This window comes from Python bivittatus, unplaced genomic scaffold (genome assembly GCF_059951505.1).
Source record: "Python bivittatus isolate LINGU-HERP-01145 unplaced genomic scaffold, Pbiv_v1 ctg000020_np1212, whole genome shotgun sequence".
In the NCBI taxonomy this organism is placed as follows: domain Eukaryota; kingdom Metazoa; phylum Chordata; class Lepidosauria; order Squamata; family Pythonidae; genus Python; species Python bivittatus.
This window is the reverse complement of record NW_028277030.1, coordinates 78,035,175-78,052,824: the sequence shown is the minus strand read 5'-3', so window position 1 is coordinate 78,052,824 and position 17,650 is coordinate 78,035,175. Positions and strand designations below refer to the sequence as shown.

Below are 17,650 nucleotides of genomic sequence, written 5' to 3'. Positions count from 1 at the left end.
TAGTTACAGATTAAGCTTACTAAATTTAAACCTGTCATGTACTGATTCCAACCTGCTCTTTTGAATGTTGAATATTTATTAACAAGAAAAGGAACCCTGCTCAGCTTCTTGAAGCAACATGATGGGAGATTTTCAGAGACATTACACTTTGCTAAGAAAGTTGGCTTCCATAAATATTGTTCACTTTTATCTCAGAGAGACATCACTTTTGCCTACAATTATTTTTCATGCCATTTGCATGATATCATTTTTCTGTTGACATGGATGCATGTTCCAAAACTGAGCTTCCAAAATAATACACACTCAAATACAATAAACTTTCCGAGACAGTAGGCCAACAGCTAGTTGTTTATTTTCCATGAGACTAAGACACAAAATATGTTGCTACACTAGTCAGAAAATGTGTTCATTTGATGAATAAATAAGTGTTGACAGTTCTGCTATGATAGGTATTTAATCTCCCAAAACCAGACATGTGCTGAAATAAATAAGAGATTTTGATTGAATTACTGTAATTAACCTCTGGTTATTTTGCCAAAAAGAGGGGAAGAAGCACATTGCAGAAGTGTGCACAGAAAGAAGCATTGCTTCCCTTGTACTAATTTTGACACAAAAAGGGGGGGAGGTTATTTTCACACACCCCCTTTATTTTTATTTTTAAAGTTACATTTTAGTTTAAAAGGGTTCCATTTGAATTTAAAAGGATTCAATTATTTGCTGTAGGAGTCTATTTTGATAAGATTTAAAGTACCTCTAAAGTGAAACTATATATTTTTCAGTTATTTAAAACATTTTTGACAGACTCTGGCTACTATAGTTTTCTATGCAACTGTGTCTTTTATCTGTATCTATGTGTACCTCAGTGTATTATCTTCCACCACCACCCCATTTATATTATGGGTATGGCTTTACTTGATAACCTATACTGTATAATTGCAATTGTGAAAAATTAAGCATAAATCTGTCCCAGCCATGGTATCAAAACGGGAAAGCATGATTATGAATGTGATCTCAGAGACTGTTTACATTTTTTAAAAGAACAATCTGGGAATGTAGTACGTAAGCAACACCCTTCCTGTGCATCAATCAGGCAGCTTTGAGTTGATTAGATATAATAGAAAAAGAATGCATAGAGGTGAGATTTACAATACATACCCGGTGCAATTGCATTGTAAGTTAAATGTGCATGAAGGATGACATTTCAATAATGCAATCTGTCTTTCCAAGGCAGATCCTTCAATATTTGTTCTTTCCATCTAAAAAGGAGCCACTGCATAAGTATTTTGGAAACTGTAACCCATTAAAAAACAAGAATCAAGATTTGAATATAGAAGAGAAAATTAGAACAATGTTAATAACATTCATATATCTTCCCTATTGATGCAACTTAAACCAAATTCAGCCCTCACTAGCCTTCCAAAATAATAGTTAAAAGACACTGTTGGAGGAGACAAGGGAATATTTTCCTTAACCTTCAGTAATTTTAGCATAAGAAACTTGCTATTATACTTACAGGATACTTTTGGCCCAATATATTATTTTTTAAAGAAAAGTGTGTCTCTGTGGGCATGGGAATGTGTGTATTCAATTATTTATACATTTGCTCATCTTACTGAAGAGAATTGTTCATACACTTATATAAACTCCCTCGTTAGAAATTACTATAACATTACATGAAATGAAATTTTCTCTGACATGTCTCGCCTTGGAAATATTTCATCATCTTCTGTTTTATGACAAAATGAAAGCTGTCATAAAGATTAAAATGAGGCATCTGAATGTGCTCTGATTCTAAGTAATCTTCCTTTCAAAATAATTTAAAATCTTCCTAATGAATTGGAATCAATATATGTTGTAAGAAAAACAATCCAGTTGGTGGGTTTTTAAAACAAAAACAAACCCTTTATTCCATTTCTATGAGTGCATCTTTTAATATCAAAGAAAAATGGGTTTGATGCTGTATTACAGCTGGGGAAAAAAGCTACCTGTTTTGATAGTTTATGCTGTCTTCCTTAAAAGCAGACTGCTTGAAAAAAGTAATAATGTATGTTAATAATATAATAATAATTTAAATTTATTAAATGTATATGCCCAGTAGCATGTTTGTTAGTTTGTTTATGACATCATATTTCAAGACCAATCAAGACCACCATACATTATTAAATTATTGCATTCTAAAGTAGCCATTTATACATGTTTTGGGGGTCTCCTGCTTTTTTAATCTAATGGGCATTTTTGGAAGTTAAAAATCTTAATAACCCACCACTAACTACTTGCTATAATGGTGCCAATTCACAAAATGGTTGTTATGGTAGACAGTGTCAGTCACATAACACCCATTTCACAAAAGGCAAACTGATAAGTCTAAAATCTGAAAATACAACCCACTTCTTTAAAATCAAACATTTCTCTCACTCAAGATCACTTTCTTCAAATAAAAATTTCCTCCATCCTTCCATATTCCCAACACACAATTACTCCTTCTGATACTCCCAGCACACAAGATTTTCTCTCTCTCACAGAATTACACACCCAATCCTTTTTCTTTCCCAACACATTCACAATCCTACCCCTTTTTTTCTTCCCTGCCCACATTGGTTTACCTCACAGGTTTCCTCCTTCTTGTGTCCCTCTTTGCACTCTTCCCTGATTAATAGTATTTACTAGAAGGAAGGTTATGGTTACAATACAAGAATTCCAGTCAGTAGTCAGCTTTCAAATTAGATGTCGATATATAGGCAACTTAGGGTGGCAAAATTCTTGTCTAGTTTTTTTTTTTTTTGGTCCTGCTTTTTCTATGCAGAAAGCTGGAAGCTTGCCTCTTTTTTGAAGAGGGGATGCTTTAATTGTCATATGTTTTTTAATATTGTTTATTTTATGGTTTTTATTGTACACCACCCACAGTCACATCTTGTGAGATGGGCAGCATATAAATATGATAGATAAATAAATAATAAATAACTAAAACTGCCCCCACCCCTGCCAAAACACTGTCATTCCTATCAGTGTGAGAAGTAACTCTTATGCCACAAAGCATTCTGGAAATGTAATACTGGGCCACATAGTTCTTAAACTATTGGCCTATCTAGCATGAAAGGAGACATTTAACTGCCCTTGTTATATAATAAGGTTGATACAAATCTTTGCAGATATATGAACCATTTGTTTCTATTCAATATACTTTATATCATGTGAACAGCCTGTGTAGAAGGTGAACTGGCATTTCTCCATATTATTCTTTTTGTAGTTAACTATCCATGGAAGGGGAGATAGAGAAGTAGAATAACTGAAAGTTGTTTTAGACTCAGTTGTTTGCCACGATTTCCTTATAACTAATCTCAGCTCTTCAAGGTAGTTGAGGTCAGACTCCACAACTTTCACTGGAACTATACTTTATTAATATAGGCAATGGTAAAAGAATCTTAAAAGCTTGACTTTGTTTTCCCTTCCTTCCCTCTTATACCCTAGGGAGTTAAGGAAAAGCCAGTTTGAGTTCCTTTCTAGTGTTTTCTTTGTTTCCCAGGCTAAAAACATGTTCTTGTAACTATCACTGCATAATTTCTCCAAGGTCACTTCTGTGGCATTCTACAAATGTGTCCATACTAATAAAGGAAAAAAAATACTTCCATTAATAAAAAATGTATAACCTTTCAAAATATCATGATTTAGGTTGTAGAAAGCCCCATCAGGGAAAGAAGTCTAAATTCCTGGTGAAACAGCAGAATTGTTACATTGAAAATAATAGCTCTAAAAATAAATTTCTTTCCCATTCAAGCTAAATTGTTATAGTATTAAGTACAGTATTTTTGTTTGGTATTTATTTATATTTAATAAATTTATATAGCTACTTACTCAACCTGCAACTCAGGGTGGTATACACAATTAAAAACAGTAAACAAGAAGCAAAGAAGAAAAAATGCATTAAAATATAATAAAATACAATAAAAAGGCTTCCAGAGAAGAAATGGCACAGTCAACATCTGTGGCGGAATGAAGAGCCAGTGAGTAGACTGGCTCTTCAATAATTCCTCTCTGGACAAGGAGAGGACTTGAGATTGCCCACAAGTGCTCCTGACAGCTGCTCTTTATAGATAAGAGATGGCATATGGGAAGAAGAGATCATTTGTGGTATTTTAAGAGAAAGTGATAAGTTACTAAAATTGTTTATATTGTTGTGATGAAGGTGGGAAGTCACTTCTTTATATATATCCTTTTTCTTTACTATATTCTTATTTTTTCTTTCTTTTCTATTTCTCTTTTTCCCTTCTTTTCTTTTCTGCACCTTCTATCTTTCTTTTTATTCTTTTTTTCATTTTGTATTAGTTTACAAACTAAAATTAGTTTACTGTTGTAATTATAATCTTTAATAATATATATATATATGTATATGTGTATATATACACATACACACATACATACATACAAACAAACAAACGAATATATATTGTACGAGAGGCAACTTCAGAAAGTTCAAAACAGTCATAAACAGTCAAGGCAGGCACAAAACCTCCTGACTCCATGCTGGGGGGAAACTCAGGTCTTCAGACCCTTCTGAAAGACAGGCAGGGTCTCAGAGGGAATGCTTAAGTGACAGACCCACTCTGTCATATCTTATTAGACAGGTAGAAATAACAGCTTGCACCACAGCATTTTGGACCAGCTGTTGCTTCCAAGTAGTCTGAGCCTATTCTTCCCTGTCCAGACCACTACAGCCTCTAGACCCTGAGACAGAACTTCAAAAACATTGTTTGGCTGGCCAAGAGTTGAGATACCCCGTTGAGTATCATCAGCATAATGATGATCTCTAACCCTGTATTGACAGATGACCTGACCCAGTTGCCTCATGTAGATGCTAAACAGGAGCAGAGAAAGAATTGAACCTCCCACAAAGCAAGGGCCAAGGACTAGACCTCTCTCCACTATCAGCACCAACTGAAACCAGCCCTAGTGGAAGAAGGAAATTGCTGCAACACTGTACCTCCAACCCCTGAGTCAGAAGGATCAATGGTATCAAAGGTGCTGAGAGATCAAGGAAGACCATCCATAAGCATGATCAGTGCCTTCTCTGTACTATGCCCAGACCTGCAACTCAACTGAAAGAGATCCAGATAATTGGTTTACTCTGGAGTTTTCTGAAGCTGCAGTCCACCTTCTCAGCAAACTTCCACAAGAACGGAAGATTGGAGAGTGGCTGGAAGTTTTCCAACACTGGTCCAACAATGGCTTCTTGAAGATGCATCAGACTACCACCACCTGAAGTGCAGGTTGAATTCCTCACCCCTCTCTCAAGGATGAATTCATCACTGCTTGAACAACCCACATATCATCTCTAGGAAGGCCTTGACCAACTAGAGAGGGACATGGATCTAATATACAAGTGGCACATGCACAACTCCAAGGACCCTCTCCAATTCCTCAGGACTAACAGGCACAAACTCTTCCCAGATGATCATGCCAGACCACACCTCAGTCAACTTTATTTTTAACCTTATTGTGGTTAATATCATCCTCTCTGTTTTGTGTGCTTTTTATTGTTACTTTTAATTATGATTGTTTTTATGTATTTTTTGTTTTTAATTAAGTGCTGTATGCCACCCAGAGTCACTTTTATGTGAGATGGGCAGATAAATAAGTAAACAAACAAACAAATGTTACAGGACCTGCACAGTTGAGTGATAAAGAATGGATTCAAATTCTTTATCCAATAGACACCTTAAAAAACCCTCATAACAACCCTTCAGATGGCTTTCTGACTCATCTCTCTCTAAGGACCAACCTTAAGCAAGGCTGTCAGATGGCACTCCACAGATAAAATTAAAGTGGAAAAATGATGATGTTCTACCATTATAATTGCCACTGTGTAATCCTTAATAAATGCTCTTCCTGTTCTCAGATTTGCTGTTTGTCCTTCTCCAGCGGTGCTCTAGGTGTCTCTTCTGTCACCATCTTGAGAATTTCTTCATGAATTCATGAAGTACATGCCCTTCATGTACTTGGCCCTTCATGATGTACATGCAGAGAAGGCATAATCCAATCAAGGGACATCATCACCCTCTCTTCCCAAGAAGTGACTAAGGCCTTAGTCAAACTGCACGCTAGAGCCTCAGGATCTTTCCCAAGTATCCTCTGAAAACCAAAAAGGCCCATTGACCTTCTGGTATGCCCTTAAATCTAAGTGCAATTCAAGACTTGTTTTGGTTTTGGTTTCCCCTCCCCCTTGGCAATTCTGTCAAATTGAGAGAGAGAGATTGACTGGCCCAAAGTCACCCAGTGAGTTTGCACGGCTGAGAGTGAAGTAGATCTTGAGTCCCATTCCTAGTCTAACATCTTCACCACCACACCACACTGGCTCTCCGGTTAACTGCAAATATTGAATCTGAAGCAAACATTGCTAAATTAAAATTAAAATAAGCCTTTTCCTATTTGCATGATCTAAAAGTAATTATTGTAAGCAATACATTTTTGAACTAAAATATCTTTTAATAGTTAACAATACTATTTGCACATTTACTGTATCTATAATTTTTATGCCTGTAGTTGAACATACTTGGTTATGTTATTCATTTCCATTGCAAAAGTCAAAACCATATCTATACTGAAAATTGCTGAAATAAATACGTCAATTAAGAAGGTAGACATGCAGAGCTCCTGAGTAAACATGCTCATAATATTGTCTGTCACTTTAACAGGATGAAGAAACTGAAGGAGACCTTGGTGGCAATTCAGCAGTTGGATAAGAACATGAGCATCTTGAGATCTTGGCTCGCCCACATTGAATCAGAGTTATCCAAAGCCATTGTCTATGAAACTTGTGACTCCGAGGAGATTCAAAGGAAACTAAATGAACAGCAGGTAAAACAAAAATGTGAGGTAGAAGAGCAATCAAAACAAAACCAAAAAAAAAAACCCAAAAAAATGAAATACCCACATTTCCAATTGCATAATGGTGAAGGTGATCCAAATGTGATGCAGGTTTGGGCCTGCTGTTTCCTGTGGTACAAGAGGGCAGTGAGAGGAAGATGCCCTTAAATTTCAAGGCAAGTGATGCTTTTAGCATTATTCTGGTAGAATCTTCTGCTGGCTTGACATCCAGTCAACATGGAACTGCTCACTGAGCCTGCCAACCAGAGGTAAGGCACTACCATATTATGTACAGAATGTTAGCTTCTGATGTAATTGGCTTTTCATTGTGTGGAAGTGGACTGTGAGGCACTGTTTACTGCCCTATATGTAAATGAAATCTTTGTGTTAGTATTTCACAAGTTTATAAGTATGTGAGATGAAAAGAAACTTTGTATTTGGGAAGGCCAAATTATTCCTCCCCCCCCCCCCCCCTTGGCTGTTTCTAAGTTTTTGTTTGAATTATTTTTCATGCAGAGTTGAATGAGCTATACAGAAGGAACATTTAACTTTAAACTTGTTCATAAGCTGCAGAGGAATGAGGTAGTACAAGAAGAAGGTAGCAATAGCAAAAACAAAGGAATAGGCTTTTAAAACATTTTATTGATGAAATTTAAAATTTGCATGATGCTGGTACATTTAAACTTGCCCATAATTTCTGATACAAATTATTACAAGGATATATATCTTTTATATAAACAGTAATATCCCACCATTCTTCATGGAATAATAATTTGCTACTTTACACTGCCAGAGCAGTGGATTTGATCAGTAACTTTCTCAAGCAATGCTACAGATCAGATCAGATCATAGCATCTTGCCATTGAGATATTATCTAGATACCAATGGTTAGCATGAATTCATTTGGCATCTATTATCTAGATACCAATGGTTAGCATGAATTCATTTGGCTGCTGAAAGTAGAAATTAGATGAGTTTTTCTCTATTTTGCAACATTGTGTTCTGACCATCAAATATAGATAGTAAACCTAACTGGAAAAAACCACAATCTTCTGTTTAATTATATATGACATTTTTTTTAAAAAAAGCTGCAAGAATGTTCCCTTGAATACAACCTTTTCAACCAGGTTGAAACAAGGTTTCAATAATTTACAAATTATTTTTGAGATTCTTATTGGAGTTTGATACCACCAATAAAAGAGCTTAAGCTTATATTTTCTATATAGATGCTGATAAGAATCCCCCATTCTGCCATTGAGACATGGCATCTAATTTTCTCCCTAAATCTGGATCCCAAGTTTCTTGTAGCCCTATGATGTACTTGCCATAATTATTTCAAAAAGATCTGTTATATTTGGGCTTATGTGGAAAAAATGACATTGATTTTTCTAAATTACATAGATGTCTATTTCCAGTTTCCATCACTTGTCTATTTCACAATATTGAATTGATCTGGCATCACAAAAATCACAGCACTTTATGGTCTAACTGTTATTCAGCTTGCTCTAGATTGTAAGGTACTGAGTTTTTATAAAAATCTTTTACTCTATAAAGCCTGCCCCCCCCCACACACCCCTAGTTTCAATTGTGTGGCTCTGTCTTGATTGAAATTTGGGTATACTGTCAATGAAGTTAAGAGAGTAATTCATGAAATAAGTCCTGAAAACCTCTTTCTTTATATTCAGCACATTACTTGTATAAAATCAAAAAGAACTGGTTTAAATCCTTAACCCAGAACTGAATATTTTCCATCTATACCCACTGTTTTTTGGGGGGGTCTTCCATTATGAAAGAAATAATATGTGCTAACTGAGTTTTAAACACTGTCTGTCCTATAGGTTTCTTACGTTATAGCAACTGGATGGGAAAAGGATCTTAAATATCTACATATCCTATATCTTTTTATTGTATCATCCAAAGCTCTAACATTCAGTTTATATATATCACTAATAAAATACCATTTCTACTACTTTGTGTCCTATAAAATAAATCAAATCTATTCTGGCCTTAAAAATATAAATCTTTTGTTGCCTGCTCCAGTAACAAACCTGTTCCTTCCTGCTTTTTCCCCTCTTAACCTCCCTACCCTTGCCATATAGTCTCTACCTCAAATATTTCCCCTCTGATGATCTCATAATTTCTATCACCCACATTCCCCTCCCTATTCACCCGCTCCCCCCCCCCACTTCAGTCATAGACCAACAGTAAATCTGCAGAGTTTCATAAGGGTCATTCTTGAGCCTTTTCTTGATATAAAAGAAAAGTGTTTTGCTGCTCTCTCATCCCTTTATCGCCCAATGAATTGTTTTTATTAATAAATCAACTGTATCTTATAATTTTATTTTTATGTGCTTTCTCATATTAGTTGTCTGCTTCCCTCTTCCCAAATAATTATTTATCTCACCTACTTATAACTTAATCCTAATATGAGCTAATGTTTTAATACTGTACTAGATCTTTCAGTCTAAAGGGTTCATTTTATTTTTCCCCGTTTTTCTTGTGCTTCTGTTGGAATCCTCTTTCGCCTGGGAGCTTCATTTTGCAACTGTATCTCTTTGGCTTAATCTCCAAGGTCACTCCTTGCCCTAGCACCATCAGAGGGAGTCTTCTTCAAATCAGCCAGTTTTATTCATAACCTGAATAGTATTAATTGTTTCTATTCCTTGTGGTTTCAATATAATGAGTTTAAATGGAAATCCCCATTTATACTTACAGTTCTGTAAGAAGCTTAAATGCAATCATTTTTTGGAAGGCAGTTTGGCTAATGTCTTGTTAAAACAAAACTTTATCTCCTCCCCAGTTAAATTCCTTCAGCTTGTGAATTCCTGACAAAAATAATTTTGTCTCTAGTATGTTCTTTAAGAAATTAAATTATAATATCCCGTGGTTTATTCAACTTTGCAAGCCTGGAATTTTGAACTCTATGTGCATGTGCTATGTCCTTTTCCAAAAAGTATAACTCTGGGAGGGAATCATTAAGTCTTCTTACTATGTAATCCATCAGGTTGCCATTCTCAGCCTTTCATTAATACCTCTGATAGAGGTTGCTTCATCTGTTACAATTGTCAATATCTGCCACAGATATTTTAATATCCATGATATCCTTTTCAATCTTTTTTACACTGGAGGCATTTTTAGTACCTAAGCTGTAAGTTTGACTAGCTTCTTGAGCAATGTCTCATATTTGCCTTGGCCTCAAATAGTTGATGGATATTTATTGTAGCATTTTGGAGTTTGGTGTTGGTGTTGTTTTTAGTTTGGGAAGGGCTGTGTGAAACTGATATTAAAGAATATTTTAAGATGCTTAACTTCAGCCAGTACTCCTAAATACTTAGTGTTGATAGCAATATTTCACAAAAGAAGTAATGAATAATCATTATTTGAGTTTCAGGCCCTTTCCCAGTCTATGACTGCCACCTTACAACAAAAGCCTATTAATATGGAAACAACACTTAAGCTTTGAATCCCCATGATAAAAAGGGGCAGCCACACAGAATGATGCCTACTGCAACATTATTTATTTGTTTGTTTGTTTGTTTGTTTATTGTATTTATATAGCTGCCCATCTGACACAAAGAATTAAACATAAATTTGGCTTAAGGCTAGCAGGTTAATGTGCCAAAAATCTCTGTAGCAAATATTACTGAAGAAAAATATACCCACTGAAATGACTTATATAGTTGTGGGGGACTTGTTATTAGTAGTGTACAACTGAGGAACAAAACTAATAATGAAGAAGAGCCATAGACTTCAGTCTGTTGTCCAATATTACTCTGCAGTACAGAACTGAATAGATCATTTACATTAGCAATTATTCTTGAAAGTAAGTAATGTGCTATAAGATTCATTGTGATCATATAAACACCAGGAATGAGCCAATCTCTTGGGTGCAACAGCTCATGACTCAGACTTGAGACTTAGAATTATTATATAGCCTAGAGAACTACTTAAAAGCAATTGGAAATAGGTACAGTGGTACAGTTTGCTTTTGAAGATCATCATTCAGCAGGTGATGGGCTGCCAAGTTGCAAGCTGTCCGAAAGTGAAAAGTGGGTTGTCAACAGAATGTCAATTGCTGTTGATCAACACTCATGAGAAGGCGGGCTGCCATAATAGATTGTGTAAAAAATCCTGCTAGAATGCAGTGTCTACTTTTAATTCAAGGAATTACAAAGGTCTCAGTGTCTGCCTTATTTTGGACTGAAAGAGCCATGTGCATTACTGCAGGTTTAAAAGGATGCATGGCATGAGCAGTTATGATGCTTATAATATGTAAAATAAAAAGGGTGAGAAGGAATTTATTCATTATCATTATGGTGGGAAAGATGGGTATTTTCTTGTTCAGTGCGACGTAGCAAACAATGTAACCATATGATCCAGGCAGTAAGCATACTTGGTGATTATTTGTGCTCTTCTGCAACATGGAAGCAAAATATGAATTTTATTTTATATTTTAATTAGGGTTGCATTTTCACTTTGCATGGTTTTCACTAATGAAAAAACAATTGTTAAATAACACTTTAATGTGTTTTTAGGTTTATTCAACATTTTTGTGCCATTTGTTATTACTAAATTGGGATTTGAATCTGAGTTTCCATTTGAATGTCATCAAAGAAAAGTTCATAAACTTCCCATTCACTGACTCTTCTTTCTTTCTTCAAAGAGATTGGCTCCAGTCTTAACTAATTTTTTAAAATAAAAATGCAAATGATTATTTCCCACTTTCAAATATGTACAATCTCAATTCACTGCTACAGAACTTTCCCCCCTTTCTTGCATATGTATTTTTATTCTTTATGCAAAAGGATACATTCATCCATTTATTCCTCTCCTCCTTTCCCCCAGTTCCTTATCTTTCCTACCGGACAGTCTTATCCACCCAAGAAATACAAATATATTCCTTGTATATGTACAGCCAACTGGAGTTGAAGCAAATATTCCTTGGATAGGAATACCCAGGATTCTTCTGGCAGTCTCATTCCCATTTGTCACCCAGCAAATTCATATGATACATGACAGTGAACATTGTAGGACTGCAAGAACCATTGTTTTCATAAGAATATCTTGCTATGGTGTGAAACCTGTCTAGGCAACTAGGCTTTTTGAAACGTTTTAACTTCCCCATCTTCTGCACACTTAGTATGCCTAAACAGACTGAATTGACTAAAGAGAAACTACTTATTTGGTTCTTATTTATCAAATTAAGGTTGCTCTCAGGTAAAGGTGGGTCACATTCACCTTGGCACAAACCTCAAAGACTTGGGTTACATGGAACAGTAATTTAGAACTATGTGGAATTCTGTCATGCCAATAGTTTATAAATCAGAGGCACACTGTCAGGTTTCCTGGTTCCTCTTGCCTGCAGACATGACTATAATGGTTCTGTGTTGGTTTGTTTATCCTGTTATACAATTTAGGGACTTAATCATTTTAAGATTAGCAAGATTTGGAAGCTTTTTCTAAAGTTTCTGGTTTATTGATCCATTTACACAATTAGTAATTTACTTCTGAGTAAAATCTGTATGAAATCACGTTGCATAACATGGAATGGTCAGAAACTTCCAATATCAGAAACTGAAACAGATATATTTTGTATGCTTATTCTGTAATGTTATAGGTGCACATATTACATTCAACGTGATCTACCATTCAGCATTCATAAAGCTACCAGTTAGCTTCAGAAGGCCAGACATTTTTCAATTATATGCTTATAGTCACTTCTAATTTGACTCAAAACGTAGGTGGACCACCTGGATCTCACTGGCTGATGTACAGGAGACAAGATGATTGTTTATTCATTATGTTTATTCATAATGACAAGAGAGCTGGTTTGGTGTAGTGGTTAGGGCATCAGGCTAGAAACCAGGAGACCTGCCTTAGGCATGTAGCCAACTAGTGACCTTGGGCCAGTCACTCTCTCTCAGCCCTAGGAAGCAGGCAAGGGCATACCACTCTGAAATCTTGCCAGGAAAACTGCAGTGGCTTGTCCAGGCAGTACCAGGAGTCAACAATGACTCAAAGGCGTGCGCGCGCACAAACACACACACACACATGTTTATTTACCACACAATTTTTTCCCCAGAGAAAATTCTGTTGTCAAAATTTCTTAGGATAGGGTTGTAAATGGTATCTGGCATGTTGTGATATCCAGACTTGATCAGTCTATATGCCAGACAGGCACAGGCATAGAATCCGCATCTTCGTGTGGGTGAGATGCTCTTTGTCACATATTGAATCACATAAACCCAAGCCTCTGCCCTTGGTAGAGATGGAGATTGAGTTTTTGAAAGCGAAGCTTACTTGAACCGCACAGAAGCCGTGCATAGAATTAAGGAATAAATAGGGTTCTTTCCATCTCCCCAGTGCCTCAGAATTAACTTATTGGAATCCCCAAGAAGTCAAAAATCTAGGAAAAGTTATGCAGAGGAACAGATGCTTCAGGTAGTGTTATCTTTGAACAAATACAGTAGGTCACCAGTCTAGCCAGGAATTTGCATTAGATTTCTTCTATGTGATGCTAATGGTCTTTATTTCTCTGAACAAATTATAGATTTGGGGTTTAAAATGTCTGTGTTAAATCAAGCCTCAGGCACATGCAAGGATGTTCATTGTCTTTAACTTCTCACTATCTGGGTTAATTTGACTTCTGCTCCAAATGCCATATAAGAGACTTTGTAGCAAATCAGTGTCATGAGGTAGTCTTCATGGAACGCTGCATCGGCCTTGGTAATTTCCTTTTAAGTTGCTATCACTGGCTGGTACAGCTCTATCGTTTGTCTTTACCAGTCTTTACCGACACTGACTTTTCCTTTTTCAAATAAAGCTTGATTTATCTCTCATGAGACTGGTCCCAAAGAAGGGGCGTACTTCGCTAAGCTACGGGACTAAGAGATTGCATTATATAAATTAGTTCCTTTTTTCTCCTTTTTTACTTTTTAATTGCAAGAAAGGCAATACGTTAAAAGGTCAACACACTCAGCTCCACCACCAGGACGTGTGAACAGTTCACACAATGAACATGCTAATCACCCCCAGCAGCCACTCGTTAGCAACTCAATAGAAGAAAAAACCCTGCCTAATCCCCAAGAAGATTTTGGTTTTATAATTTTTTAATTATGTATTGCCGATTTTAGTTTGTTGTAAGCCGCCCAGAGTCCCCCGTTGTGGGGAGATGGGCAGGGACAAGTCAAATAAATAATAATAATAATAATAATAATAATAATAATAATAATAATAATAATAATAAAAAAGATACACACATATTCTGACACCAAAACAAGCAGCCACTCGTTAACCCAAACCCCACACCCCCCAACCCCCCACAACACACACCCAAATCCCCCCACCTTCAGATCTCTATAAATACCCAAAAAGGGTCACATCATCCTGGGCACAGAGAGAACTGCTCCTGTCTGTGCTCCTGCTCTCTGAAGATGTCGGTCACAGATGCTGGCGAAACGTTAGGAAACAAAACTTCCAGAACACGGCCACACAGCCCGGAAGACCCACACCAGCCTTTGTTCTATGATGATTTGCAACACCCCATTAATACAACACCAACAACAGATGTCATAATCATTATAGATGACTGGAAGACTAAAGTTGAAAATAAAAATGCACCTGGAGTAATGGAATAATTTTGTCTTGGTATACAGATGAAGTAGGAGACCAGCAAATAACTGTGAAACAAGTTCAATGATTATAGCAAATACATTTTTCAAGCAACCTAAAAAACAGTTCTATACATGGACATTGCTGGATAAACAACACCAAAATCAAATTGACTATGATCTGCAACCAATGGGTGTACCTTTATTCAGTCAACAAAAACAAGACCTAACGCTCACTGCGGCTCGATCATGAACTTCTTGCAAAATTCCAGCTTAATAAACAGTCATCAACTAGATAGAATCTCCATAATGTTCCATCTGCTTATGTTGTTATAAAGGTAGAGAATTGAAATGGATTTGATTTGATCTGATAAAGAGAGTGTCTGAAGAATTCTGGATTGAAATTCACTAAATTATTAAAGATGAAATAAACAAAATTATTACGAAGTGCAACATGCAGAAGAAGGCAAAATACCTATTGATACATTGAAAATTGACTAAGAAAGGCAGAAAGCAAAAGACAATACAGAGAGAAGAAAAATTCTACAACTAAACTCTTCCAGAAACTAAGAAGAGACCAGGAAATCTATTTAAATAAGCAGGGAAAAGAAACTGAGGATGATAATCAAATAAAAAGAACAATGAATTTATTTAAGGTAATTACAGAAGTCAAGGGAATCTTCCCTGCAAAGATAAGCATGATAAAAGACAAGGCAAAGATCTACTGCAGAAGAAGGTACAAAGTAGAGTTAATTAAAATATAAAGCATAAATGTACAATCACCCTAAGTATCTAGACAAGGTGGCTAGATACTCTCACTGCTGACATGAGTATGGGCTTACAAAGATTCAGAGAACCAATTACTGACAGACAGTCCTAGTGAACTGTTATTGATTGGGTCATGAAGAATTGAAAGAGACTGAACAACATCGTAGCCATCCATTGGCAGACATTTTGTGAGTTCATGCATCCACTAAGTTCTTGGAATTCGAAATGTGTTCTTGCACCAAAAAGCTGCCTATCCCATCCTAGAACACCAAGTGTACAGCAACTTACTTTTTTAAGAGAGCCATCGCCTTAACATTTCTCACTCTGTGTTCACATACTCCAGTTACTGTTCTTTCATAAAAAGGAAATGATCCAATTTTTCCTGTTTCATGCTCCACAGTACTCAGTGAAGGAAAAGAAATAAAGCATATAGTTGGAAACATAAGACAAATGTGGAGTTAATTGCAGACAATTTGAAGAAATACAATTTGACAAAGAGTTTAACAGCACAACCTTCTCTAACACAACATTTATCTACAAATCCCATCACCTCACCCAGGGCTGTTTGGGCATGTATGTCACAAAGAAGGCATTCCTTGAAACCGTCTACTCCCAAGCCATTCAGGGTTTTAAAAATCAACACCAAACCATGAATGGGACCCAGAAATAGGCAAGCTGTGTATGCAGTTGGCAAATTGCTACTGAGATATAATCAGTGGTACTAGTATTAGACTCATTGAAATTACCTGAAAATGTGTAGCAATAATACTTCATGGATATCAATTAGTATATTTCCCAGACTGATAGAACTAAATATTTTTTAACAGAAAATATGAACATCTGTAATTTAAATGAGAGTACTTATACTAATATGTGTACGTTGCTTAACTGTTAAGGGGTTATTTGTCAGAATACACTTGAATCGTAGACCTTAGCAACAGTTTTGACCTTACTGGGAGAAATTTGAAAAGTTACTGTAAATGCTAAAGAAGCAGACCTAATTTTCAGATCAAGAAGTCATAGGAAACATCAAAGTTGCTATTCAAGTGCTTTACATCTGAAAAATGCTTTTCCTGGATATTCAGTTCAGTTGATTTTACAAGGAACATCATTATAGATTTCAGTAGTGAAAAAGACAAAGATTTCTGTATGGGGACTAAAGCTTTATTAGGTGCAAAGATCTATTAATGGATATATTCAAGATCGAACTTCAAAAAGGAAAAAATGCCCACTTTAGACTCCCCAATAGCAGTGTTATGAATGCAACCACATATGCACTCTTTTTGTCTTATTATATCTAATACATAAGCCACTTGATTAGAAAAACAGAAGTAAGATGTGTTGGAGTGATTGTTTTGAGTGTGTGTGTATGTGCGCACATGCGTGATTGCATTAGAGCTTATTTTTAAGTATATCCACTTAGAATCTGAATAAAAAAATCTCATTATTCATGGAAAAATTTGGGATTTTTATCAGCCACCAAGTAGCTTAGCTTTTTATCTTCCTTCATTTGTATTTCAATTTTGCCTTGTTTGTTTATGGTATGTACAGTATTATTAATTAACTCCGGTTTTGCCTAAGACATTTAAGTTTATCTATTGACTTACAGGAACTTCAAAGAGACATAGAGAAGCATAGCACTGGGGTTGCATCTGTCCTCAATCTCTGCGAGGTTCTTCTCCATGATTGTGATGCTTGTGCTACTGAAACAGAATGTGATTCCATTCAGCAGGCCACACGGAACTTGGATCGAAGGTGGCGGAATATTTGTGCGATGTCAATGGAAAGGCGACTCAAGTAAGTATTTGGCCAAACTTTAGATGATTCTCCAGATTTCTTAGAATGGAATGAAGTCTGCCCAGTTCTTAAATTAAATGCCTGTTAATGGATATAAGCTACATAGGTAGTCCATAGAGCAGCATGAGGCTTCCACATGGGTAAAACTTCTTTCCATACAGATTCTGCAGTGAGAGCTAAACTTAAGCTAAAAAGTCTCACTGCTGAATTATCTAATACAAAACTGAAGATCTAGATGACATGCTCCATACAAAAGTTTCCAGATACAGTCTCAACATCTCAGAAATAACTGGTAAACATTGTGATCTAAAACCTGGAGAGTAATTCTCAAGCAACAGAAATAATGTTAGGAAGATAGGCTAACTAGGTTAAAGACAGATTTCTACAACCATATGGAAATTATGTGTTTTAGGGTGTTAATTAACTGATAGTTCACCTTGACAACCATTTTTGGCATGCCGATGATTTATAGTTCAATGCTCTGCTTCCTGATATGGTTTGGATTCAGTAAGGCATGATAGATACACCTATTTGTTAATGCAGAATGGTGTGCTTGTAACTTTTTTTAAACTTCTTAATTTAAGCAGCTGTAAGTTGTACAGTCCTGAAACTTT

The 17,650-nt window shown here is 36.0% G+C and overlaps 1 protein-coding gene across 2 annotated transcripts in view; it reads left to right on the top strand.

Moving 5' to 3' along the window:
* SYNE1 (spectrin repeat containing nuclear envelope protein 1) overlaps positions 1 to 17,650 on the top strand; it is a 246,712-nt gene that overhangs the window by 198,829 nt on the left and 30,233 nt on the right. For both annotated transcript variants that reach the window (XM_088142170.1, XM_025165902.2), the window contains 2 exons: positions 6,690 to 6,852; positions 16,849 to 17,036. In XM_088142170.1, the coding sequence (XP_087998296.1) occupies positions 6,690 to 6,852; positions 16,849 to 17,036 (351 nt within the window). The remainder of the gene's footprint in view (positions 1 to 6,689; positions 6,853 to 16,848; positions 17,037 to 17,650) is intronic.